General features: G+C 33.3%; 1 protein-coding gene across 9 annotated transcripts in view; it reads right to left on the bottom strand.

Annotated features, from left to right (window-relative positions):
* HMGCLL1 (3-hydroxy-3-methylglutaryl-CoA lyase like 1) overlaps nt 1-12,565 on the bottom strand; it is a 144,965-nt gene that overhangs the window by 68,217 nt on the left and 64,183 nt on the right. For 7 of the 9 annotated variants that reach the window (XR_016020302.1, XM_088795644.1, XM_074333113.2 and 4 more), the window contains 2 exons: nt 11,436-11,531; nt 9,317-9,465 (listed from right to left, as the gene is read on the bottom strand). Coding sequence is in view for 8 of the 9 variants with exons in the window: in XM_088795644.1 (XP_088651770.1) it covers nt 9,317-9,465; nt 11,436-11,531 (245 nt within the window). In the remaining variant the exon portion in view is untranslated. The remainder of the gene's footprint in view (nt 1-9,316; nt 9,466-11,435; nt 11,532-12,565) is intronic. The other 2 variants (XM_074333114.2, XM_074333111.2) reach the window with 1 other exon arrangement.

Here is a 12,565-nt window from a genome sequence, read left to right as displayed (position 1 = left end):
CTGTATTTTGGAATTAAGATAAATTAGTTCCATAAGCCAGGCAAGCAGTTATGAGAAAAGGGAAGGAAAAAAAGGACAAATTCAAGTAAAATTTGAAAGTGATGCTGGGCAAATATCGGGTGATGGAAGGAGAACTGACTTTGGGTAGTGAGCACACAATGTGATACATAGATGATGTATTACAGAATTGTACACCTGAAACCTATGTAACTTTACTAACCATTGTCACCCCAATAAACTTTAATTAAAAAAAAGTCATGTTGGGAAGGAAGCCCATCTTTCTGCCCTTCCAAATGTTATAATCTAAGCTTATTGTTTTAATAATCTGTATACATTTAATCAACATATGTGAAAAGAAAATGTTCTTATGCAACATAATATTGGAGAAGGTAGCTAAGGACAAAAAAAGATGCATGTTTTCAATGCAGATATAATGAGTATAGATAATATGTTGAAAATATAAGTACACTGATTCTGAACCCAAAATATCTACATGTGATTAAACAGAAAATCCAAGCCATCCATTTATATGCCGTTCCTATAAATGTGAAAAGCAAAACAAGCAAAAAATAACAAATGCAAGACAATATGAAACAAACCTTTCCTGCATTCTTAACTTATGACCTGGCCACAGCTACCCCTTTACGCCATAACCCCAAGTCTCTCCACGTCTGTTTTCATTCCCTCAAGCGGCTCCCAGGCTTAGGGTGTACCTGGACTTCACACTCCATTGTATTTCATCTACATATGCTCAGCATCCCTGTAAGTCGAGTAGTCACTTCATTAACCTCAGTTACAAATCCATGTTTTAGCAGGACATTTATCTTTCCTCACATAGACATTAAATCCTATTTCCAAGCCACCAGGGATTCCATGTTTGACAGATACCCCCATGTACTAGTGGCATCGACCTGCATGTTTACCACATTTTCTTTGACGAAACCTGGGACTTTCTTTTCTTTTCTGAGCTTGGCTATATGTTTTAAAAGTTGTTCTATTTATGCATTGAATAGAACAATCTTTAATGATTTCATTTTATTAACTCTTTCTCTCTCTAAATAACTCAAGAGAACTTTAATATAGTATTACTTTAAACTTAATTTTTTTAAATTTATTTTTTATTTAAGCATAGTTGGTACACAATCTTATATTGGTTTTATTAGTTTCATGTGTATAGTAGACACATTTTTATACTGTACACTCGGTCACCCCACTAATTCTAGCAATCATCTGTCACCAGGGAAATTTATTACAATATTATTGACTATATTCCCCTTCCGCTTTTCACCCATTCCCGTATCTCCTCCCTTTGGTCTCTGTGTCTATGAGTCTCTTTTTGTTTTGTATGTTTGTTTGTTTGTTTGTTTGTTTAGGTTCCACATATAAGTGAAACCGTACGGTATTTGTGTTTCTCTACCTGACTTTCACTTAGTATAATACCCTCTAGATCCATCCATGTTGTCACAAATGGCAATATTACATTCTTTTTTATTACTGTGTAATATCCCATTGTGTGTATGTAGAGGGTGTGTGTATATATTATATACATAATATATAATTATAATATATATAATTACATATTTATATATTATATTATATATAATTACATAAATATAATTATATATGTAATTATACTATATAATTATATATGTAATTCTATAATATATACACACATACACACTACACACATCACATCATCTTTATCGATTTATCTATCAATGGATAGCTAGGTTGCTTCCCTATTTTGGCTATTATAAATAATGTTGCAACGAACATAGGGGTGCATACATCTTTTCAAATTAGTGTTTTCATTTTCTTTGGATGAATACCCAGAACTGTTAGGTCATATGGCATATGGTATATGTATTTTCACTTTTTTTCAGGAATCTCCATAATGCTTTCTATAGGGGCTGCACCAGTTAGCAGTCCCACCAACAATGTACAAGGGTTCCCTTTACTCCACATCCTCCCAACATGCTATTTGTTGACTTTCTGATAATAGCTATCCTGAGTGGTGTGTGGTTTTGATCTGCATTTTCCTGATTAGAGATGTTGAGCATCTTTTCATGTCGGCTGGCCATCTGTATATCTTCTTTGGACAAATGACTTTTCATGTCCTCTGACCATTATTCGATCAGATTATTTATTTTTTTGTTGAGATGTATGAGTTTCTTAGGTGTTTTAGATATCAACCCCATACTGGATTATCATTTGTAAATATATTCTCCCATTCAGTAGGTTGTCTTTTTGTCTTGTTGAAGGTTTCCCTTACTGTGCAGAGACTTTTTAGTTTGATGAAGTCCATTTGTTTATTTTTGCTTTTGTTTCCCTTGCTTGAAGGGATGTATCTAAAAAGATAGTTCAGACTGATTTCAAATAGTTTATTTCCTATGTTTTCTTCTAAGAGTATTATGGTTTCAGGCCTTACACACAACTGTCCAAGACTAAACCAGGAAGAAACAGAGAATCTGAACTGTCCAATTACTAGCAATGAAATTAAAGAAGTAAAAAAAACTCCCAACAAACAAAGGCCCAGGGCCAGATGCTTCACAGGTAAAATTTACAAACATTTAAAGAAGAATTGGTACCAATCCTTCTCCAACTATTCCAAAAAATTAAAGAGGGACATTTCCAAACTCATTCTCCTAGGCATTATCCTGATACCAAAACCAGACAAAGACACACCAAAAAAAAGGGGAAAAAAAAGAATTACAGGCCAATATCCCTGATGAACATACTCATAGATGCAAAAATGCTCAACAAAAGACTAGCAATCTGAATTCAACAATACCTTAAAAGGATTATACACCGTGATCAAGTGGGATGGATTAATACCAGGGTTGCAAGGGTAGTTCAACATCTGCAAAACAATTAATGCCATTCATCACATCAATAAAACCAAGGATAAAAATTATACGATTATCTCAAGAGATGCAGAAAAAGCGTTTGACAAAATCAACATCCATTTATGATAAAAGAAATCTCTCAACAAAAAGGATACAGAAGGAACTTACTTCAACTTCATAAAGGCTATATATGACAAGCCCACAGCTTACATCATATTCAAAGGAGAAAAGCTGAAAGCCTTTCCTCTAAAATCAGGAAAAGACAAGGATTCCCACTATCACTACTATTATTCAATTCAGTACTGGAAGGCTTAGCCACAGCAATACTTTAAACTGTAACAGGATTTATCTGTATCTCTCTTAATGTACTTGGCTTTTTTAACAATATAATAATTATTTTTATACATATTATTTTCCCGTTTGTTGGTAACTCTTTGATATTAGGCTATTTTTTCATATTCCACATAGTATCACAACAGTACATTATATAAAACACCCAATATTTCTTGAATCAATTAATGCAGCGATGTGTCAGTTAATATGTCATTATCACCTTCTGAATAATTTTCTATAAAGTTCCTCATCTATACAATACATGTATAGCTAGATCCAGGCTATTAGCATTCTAACTCCCATAGCCAGAGATGATAACACATATTTGAAAGTAAGACTTAGAACTACGTTTTAAGTATTATTTAAGATGACAGAGTAATATGATCACCACCCATATCGAAGCTAATTCTGCTAAAATGAACAAAAAGCACGGTGTTACATTAACTCTGTGGATAGAAATGTGAGTAGCTTTATTTTTATTTGTTCTTATTGAAGCCATTTATGATTTACCATGGTTCAACATAACATTTTTTTTTTTTTTCAACTTTAGGCTGTTGAGAAAGCCATATACCTTCGGTAGAAATCACACTTCACATTTTGAATTTTGATCTTTTCCCAGGCTAGCAAAATGCAGTACGATGTTCTCCCATGATGTTGGACATAACCAGTGACTGCAGCTTCCAGTCAAACAAAAGAGTTGAATCAATGTCACAAACAGTACAGAGAGTCATACATTGCTCTCCTCAGAAGAGAAAAACAATCCCAAGAGAGATGACATGTAATGTCAATTAAAGGTAATTAAAACACTTAAATATAGGAGCACTTTGATGCAAAATATATCAACCTATGAACAATGCAAAATAGCATTCCATTACTCAGAAGCCAACCAAAAATAAGTTTTTGAGAGACTATTATGCACTTATCACTGTGGATGATATAAGAAACAAAGATTATTTCCTGGTCTAAAGGAGCAATGCTGCTAAGATTCTCCATTTACTATAAAAAGCTAATTTTATGAGAAATAACAAAACACATTCTTTCCACAAAAGCTCTCCATGATGGCTATTTAGGCATGACTGCACAAACACATCTTATGCATATTAACTATTGCTAGGTATGAGTTATTCTGGCATACAGCAGTGATGGAATAATATCTAAGGCTAAAAAACAAAGTATGAACCTTCATGCAGACCATATGTATGACAGAAAATAGCTTTAACAGATGTCTCATTTTTAGAGTTTTATGTACCATATTTTGGTAAATTATGATTTGAATTGCTCTTCCAGGCCAACACAAAGACCTTAGTTTAATAGAAGTTGTAAAGGAATTTGACCAATAAGCTGTCCACTTATAAGAAGACAGCGCCATATGTGCAAGTGAATTCCATTGGGGTAGATCATCCAATGGAAGGTATATCCTATATCAGTCATAAGAAACACTGCCTGCCAGTCACCCTGTATTTAAAAAACTGAGCCCTAAATCAGAAGCTCATTATCTCACTCAATAAGACTGCTATTACCTTCAGGGTCAGGATCAGAATCCAAAATGCCATTTTGCATTAGACAGGGGAAGGATAGGAAATGCAAACTGTGCAACATGACCTACATGATGTGGCTAACACACAAGCAGGTTGCAAGTTCTTGAATAAATGTGCTGAGTTATAAATTCTCTCAAAGGAAAAGCCAGTAAAATGGATTAAAGACTTAAATGTAAGACCTAAAACCATATATTGCATAGAAGAAAACATGGGCATTAAGCTCCTGGACATCGGTCTAAGCAGTTTTTGTGGATTTGACTCCAACAGCAAGGGAAACAAAAACAAACACAGATAACTGGGCCTACATCAAACTAAAAAGCTTCTGTACAGCAAAGGGAACCATTAACAAAACAAAAAAATACAACCTACTGAATGGGAGAACATATTTGCCAGTGACAGTTCTGATAAGGGGTTAATATCCAAAATATATAAAGAACTCAACAACAACAATAATTCAACGACAACGAAAAACAAACAACCTGATTAAAAAATGGGCAGAGGATCTCAATAAATCTATTTCCAAGGAAAAGGCACGTGAAAAGATGTTCAACATCACTAATCATTAGGGAAATGCAAATCAAAACTACAGTGAAACATCACCTCACAACTTTTGAAATGGTTATTACCAAGAAGACAGGTTGTTAGCAAGGAGAAAAGGGAACCCTCATGCACTGTTGGTGGGAATGTAAACTGGTGGAGCCATTATGGAAAACAGTACGGAGGTTCCTCAAAAAATTAAAAACAGAACTGCCATGTGATCCAGTTATTCCACTTCTGGGTATTTAGCTGAAGAATATTTACAATAGCCAAGATATACTGTGTTTCCCCGAAAATAAGACCTAGCCCGACAATCAGTTCTAATGTGTCTTTTGGAGCAAAAATTAATATAAGACCAGGTATTATATTATATTTATATTATATTATATTACATTATATATTATATATTATATTAGACCCGGTATTATATTATAGTAAATTAAGATCGGGTATTATATTAATTTTTGCTCCAAAAGATACATTAGAGCTGATTGTCTGGCTAGGTGTTATTTTCGGGGAAACACAGTAGAAACAACCTAAGTGTTCATCGACCAATGAATGGACAAAGAGACAAAGATGATGTAGTACACACACATACATGCGTATGCGTACGCACACACACTCAATGGAATACTACTTGGACATAAAGAAGATTAAATATTGCCATTTGTGACATCGATAGGCCTTAAGGATATTACGCTAAGTGAAATAAATCAGACTGAAAAGAACAAATATCATTTGATTTCACTCATGTGGAATACAAAAAAAGGAAAAAACAAATGAACTAACAAAATAAAAACAACTCATAGATATCAGTAACAGATTGGTGTTTACCTGAAGGGAAGGGGGTGAGAGTGAGGGCAAAATGGGTAAAGGAGGTTAAACATATGGTGAAGGATGAAAACGACTTTTAGTGGTAAGCACACTACAGTGTATACAGATATTGAATTATGATGTTGTACACCGAAAACTTATGTTATAAACCAATGTTAACTCAGTTAAAAAAAAAAAGTTATGACTAAAGGGAAACATTATCTCATCCTATAATTGCTTTTCTTTTTCAGTATCTAAAAGTTTTCTATAATTGTCTTTATTAGTTTAATTGCTAATTTGCCTTTTATTCCCTGTTATTATTCTGTACCTTTACTTTTTCTGGGAATTTGATAAGACATTCAGTAATTGCAGTTCACAGTCAAGTACTTTTTCAGTTTGTATTGTTTTAAACAATGGACAATTTTGTTTGGCTTCTAGGAAAAATGTTAAAAATATACTCCTTTTAACTTTCAGTAGGCCCAAACTTATAGTTTCCTCTTTAAATTAATATTCACACACACAGCGTGAGCAAGGGATTCATGTGATTTCATTAAAGACACGTTGATACTTGCTTTAAAAAGGAATAAAACCTGAATATTTTATATGATGTATTAGAACACTACTTCGTATCTTGATGCATTTCAAATTTAAAAGGATCTTGACAAACTAAGAGATAATTCTTTCAATAAATGCCATTGATAAAAAGAGAGAACACGATTACATTTATCACAGGCTTTTATTTTTATTTGGCTTTTTAACTCTTTAAAAGTTTAGTCATAATAAAAATATAACCTAGATTGTTTAAAAGTCATGAATTACACATTAAAGAAGGAAGTAAAAAATGTAGACATCTCATTGTCCATTCATATATAATGTATATGCAGTACTAGTGTCCCAGATGTGGTGTAAAGTTCTGAGCCTGTATGAAAAGTATGTACACATGAATGTGTATGTGTGTGTGTTGTGAGGGATGGAACCAAACAATAGCTTTCATAACGTTACTAAAAGCTGCTATTTTGACCAAATGAAAGTGTACTATTTTTATAAAAAATATCAAATGGCCAGCATTTATACAATGCATGGTGCCTTATGGCCTTTAAATCTGACAGCTGATGACACAGATTTTCTGGACAACGATCAAGTACATGTTGATGCAGCTGTGGCCACAGAAAGACATGCTGAAGCATCTACTTCAATTTCAAGTCGATGAACATGGCTATGTTCTTGACCTGAGTACCGATGGCCTGTTACTTTTAATAATGAGTACCTACAACCTAGATTTGCAGTAAGAATACAATCTAAGTTAAACTCTCTAAAAGTGTTGGGAAGTAAGAAGATACTTTTCAGTTGTACAAATAAATAGTGAACTCACATACCAAGAGGCGCATTTCTAAAAGTGAGTAGTGTTTCAAGAACAACCAAGACTTATATTCCACAGGATCAAACTCTGCATTGAGAAGCATACATTTGTCTATAGTATAACGCTACATTAAATCGCCAATGTACTTTGCTGATTTCATTTGACTACGTTTCACTCCTTGTCCATCTTGTACTTCTGTAGCCTTCTTATCAAAGCCTGGGAAACTTTTTAAGTTGTAGCATGGTTAGAAGTTTCTTTACTGATGGGACAATATTAAATGTTCAACAATCAGTATTAAAGTGGATTTAGGGTTTCTATCGGCTTTATTACAATACTTATTCTGTTTTATAGGAGAGAAATTAAAACGATAAAATCTGGTATCATACAATTTATGTTTACATCTACCTTTAAATATTAAACAAACTTCATATTTGAAGTGTAAGCTGCACATTCACTTAACTTCTTATAGTTATGTGGTTTTTCAACTTTCCAAAGAGATTTTACTCAAAAACCAAACTGCATATTTAAACACACATAGAAATGGAATAGCTCCTTTATTTTTCCCTTTCACTTAAAGGAAAGAGAGATAAAACAACCTATGCATGTTTGAATTTAGAAGCTTATACTACATTTCTCCTTTCTGGCTATGGTTATTTGACTTTGCCTTAATAATATACATCCTTTATTTTCTGTCTTTCGAAATACATTATCTTATTTTTTTTTTCTTGTATGTGCTTTGCATGTTATGCTATATTTACTTACAAAATAATTTTGTGTGTTTAAAAAATTCATGTGGAGAAAAAAAAAAAGAAGTTAAAAAAAGTAAGCAAACCAACAAGATAGTTCACTATGGTGTAGTCTAACTCCATTAGAATTCAACCAAGGTCGTTGCTCTTCCAAGGACGTTGGCTGAAATCTAAAGCTTTTCTACTATCATCACTCAAAATTGGATCCACTTGTCTTTCTCATTAACTGCTGAATATTTCCTGCCACCATGAACTTTGATCACCTCAACCAAAGGAGGTACAACCTGTATCTAAATCCAGTTACAGCATTTGGCCTTCTCTTACACCATGCTATGCATTTTAATTTATTAAGACGATATGGTCTATTTATTACATCTTCATAACTGGGAAAATCAATGGGTAATTAGCTAATGTCTTAGGAACAACTTCTGTCTTAAGTAACAAAGAATTTATTATAGATTTCAGAACACACGCCTGGGTGTAGAGCCTGTTTGCAATAGATGCTGCAACTGCTGGTCTCAGAAGCAGGTAAGAACCAAAGTGAGTTTTCTCTCTCTTCTCCTTCCCAATATACCTCGGCTTTGGGATCACAGAGAGAAAGCAGGAAAGGCGGCTTTTGATGGGGAGTTTGAATGGGTGAAATGATGTGCCCAACTTCCCAGTACAGCTCAGATTCAATATTATGTTTTACGTATTCTATTCAAGTTCTATACGAAACATTCTTCGGGGGGAAAAAAAAGTCAGGTTTCTTTTTTTTTTTTTTTTTAAATTGAAAACGACATTAGATGATTCCTTTCCAAATGCTAAGTTCACATCAATTTATTAACTCATACTGGGCTGAGATCAAAAGATGGCTGCATTTGAATAATTCAGTACTAATAAAATGAGTAACAATGTCAGGTTTGCACGCTACTCCCTCTGATTTCAACTGTGTTACACACTCTACAAGCTAGATACAGTCTAATAATTATTAACTGATATTAATGAGATGCACCGCTAATAGTGATGGGTCTGATCACATACGGTACAAATAAGATACACTATGTATATCGTTATAAATGATGAAAGAATGTCTAAATAGTTCATAAATGAGCTTTAACAATAGATGTTAACTAAATAGAATTTGTGAAATTTTGTAAGTACCCTCGTGCTGGAATATTCATATGCCTTGCAGACTTAACGACCTCCTCAAACTTCTCCATACTTTCTTCAATAGAACAGTTAATATTCTTCTTGCTAAAGGATTCAGATGCAGCACCAAAAACTGATATCTCAGTGGCACCAGCAGCAACCTGAAAAATATAATTTAAAGGCAAAAGCTAATAATTTCAAAAATGTAAATGACAGCAATAGAAGAAATATTAACTACTCTATAAAGTCATGCTTTCATTCTTTATCATTTTCTTAAAAATTTAAAATCACATTCCTCTCATATGGCTACATACACTTTTTTGAAATGTAAAAACATTTTGCAAGAATAATTCCACAATCTGCAACACTCATAAATCTATGAGGCACAGAAAACACAATGATATGTTCCAAAATAATTTTGACTTTCCTAAATTATGTTATCCTCAAATATTTTAACACTACTTATGGAAAATACTAGCAGCCCAACAAAACCTCTTAAATATCTATGGAGAACATTATTTTTAGGCCAATTATTCAAACAGTACAGTAAATGCTTCCTGTTTTCCTTTTCTTCCCACAATGCAATAGAAAAATAGTTTTCAATTCATCATTTAGATTTTGCCCCCAATTTTCTTCCTATCTCTTAACCAAGCTTCCACTGTTTCATACCTTGACTGCTATAACCACACTCTCGTGTGTCTAATGCCAAATCCTCTTGTCAATCTTTAAATTCATAAATGTTAACCTAATCAGTTTTCCCTTTTGCCCCCTTTGCCATCTTCACTCTTTCACCAAGGATTCTCCAGTGACTTGTTTTCAAATGTCAAGCCTCTTCTTTTTCCAGCGGAAGTTTTAAGACTTTCTATTAATGTACCTCTAGACTGTGCCTAAATACCCCTCTCTTTCTGATCCCTAATACGTTAAGAAAAAAAATATTATCTTTCCTCTAACTTTAAAAAAATATATCAGCTTCCACTCCTCTATCCAAATCAATTTTAACCTCTAAAATTAAAATTATGTTTATGGAACACATACTATGTTCCAGTATTGTTATTGGTACTTTGCACGCCCTATTTCTGGTACACAAATAATCTTGTAAACTAAGTATTACCCCATTCCACAGATGAGAAAACTGTGGACCAAAACACTAAATCATGACCACAAGGTCACAGAGCTAATAAACATCCCGGAACAGTGTTTTGAGCACAGGTTTGCCTGACTCCCAAGCCAAGATTTGTTTCAGTCCATTACTTGCCCTTCTATCCTGAGGGTGTCCTTGCAGTGTCTTTTCAAGATGGATACATTCCCTACTGTGTTTAGGACCAAATGACAGTAATATTTAAAATTTCTTAAAATGCTTTTTTCTTTACAATGTGATAAACGATCGTATCAAATCAAACAAAAGTGGTTTTAACAAGAGACACTAACAGGTAATGTATCAACTAGTACCCACAATCTCACAGTCTGAAATACAAAAGTAAAAAATATCCATTAACACCAGCAATAGCAGTTGCAAAACTTTTATAGTAAAGCATGGAAGCGTAACACCTCAAGACTTGACTTAAAATCACATTGATTTTTCTTGTGCATAATTATTAAAGTCTGTTTGCATATAAATTCCTAAGTCACAGAGGGTTGGAGGAAACAAGCCAGAAGAGGAATAGGGAAATCTGTTAGAGGAAGTTTCAAAGACAGTGATTAGCTTCATCTTAAAGGGGTAGGTGGAAAAACAGCAACAGCAAGCAGATTAAAAAGAGTTGACAAACATAATCACTCACTACAATAATATTAATGATTATAATTATAACATTGTACTGAGAACTGGTTAGGCTATATTCTATATTCCTTATTTAAGATGGATGCATAAAATGCACTTTCAAAATAATTTCATCAAAATGGGTAACTGTATTGTAATTCTTTAATGGTAAAACTGGAAGAACCATTTATGCAAAGCACTTTAGTCCCTAACTGAACGATGAGGGTAATGATTTCCACGTATTCATGTCAGTATATTAACATAGTATTTGTACAGGATAACAAATGAGTTAAATTCGACACAGGTTTAACTTTGTAAAGAACTTAAAAACAGTAAGAAGCATACTGATTTGAGAAAAATTAGGAGCGCACTTACAGCACGGTGAAAACCCTGAAGATTAGGAGTGAGGACAGGATATCGAACTCCTGGATATTGACGAATGCCTTTCATCACTTCAGTGTGATCAGCCATCTTAAATACATTGATAGTTATATATAAATAACATAACTTTGAATAGTCCATCAAGCACATTTTTAGTTTTTCAGGAAGGCTATAATTACACATAAAAGTGTATTCTATAAAGTAGTGCTTGAAATAAAACTATGCCAATGTAGCTGAGTAGTTCTCAATACCATAAATACATAATATTTAGATCTGGGTTTAACTTATTCACATTACAGGATCTGGTTAAATGAGTGATTACCAATAGTCAGGAATTCTCAATTCGATTATTTTCACTTGATTGATCTTTATTCTTTGTCTTCCATTTCATGGCCTAAGCCTCAAATGCCCCTGAGACGGGGGAGAGTTTGAAAGGCAATATGTTATGCATTTACCTTCCACATGAAAATTGTATACCCAAATAATTTTCAGTGTATGAAACTTTACAATGTTCAGTAAAATGTAAATTACTCATCTTATCTCTGTTAGAACAATTTAACAAGGCTAGGATCCTAGTTTATTATTTGGTTAGCATAGATGTTTTAGTTAGTAATACTCATGATGCTTTATGCATTAGCATCACTGGATTACTGTTTCTTCTCATAATGCAAACAAATGAATACACCGGATTGCACAAAAGAAAAAATTTAACCCATGTTGCTAAGACTTCATTTTTCTATGGTTTCTGTGAATCTATAAAAAATCAACTTTGAATCAAAATATCAAAAATAGTAGTTTGCCACAAAGTATACAATTGAGGCTCCTAGAGCAATAACTGATCAAATGATCAAAATCCCATAATCATCATATAGAGAAATTACCATTGATATAATCATAATCATGATCTTTGCACATTTAAGAATAGCACATGATGGCATGAACAACAAATATAAGGGATAATATATAAACAATGAAATTAAACAACTTGAGCATGGATAAAACTGTAAAAACATACACCAAACCAAAATTTGTATCTTCAATGAAAGAATGGATGAGGTAAGACTTGTGTTTTCTCTACACACCTCGGCTTCTTATAATAAACACGTATTGTTAATTTCAAAGTA

The sequence above is a fragment of the Rhinolophus sinicus genome, chromosome 2, assembly GCF_057876585.1.
Source record: "Rhinolophus sinicus isolate RSI-liver-muscle chromosome 2, RSI-T2T, whole genome shotgun sequence".
In the NCBI taxonomy this organism is placed as follows: Eukaryota; Metazoa; Chordata; class Mammalia; order Chiroptera; family Rhinolophidae; genus Rhinolophus; species Rhinolophus sinicus.
Note: the sequence above shows the minus strand (reverse complement) of the source record. Positions and strands in the feature narration are given on the sequence as shown.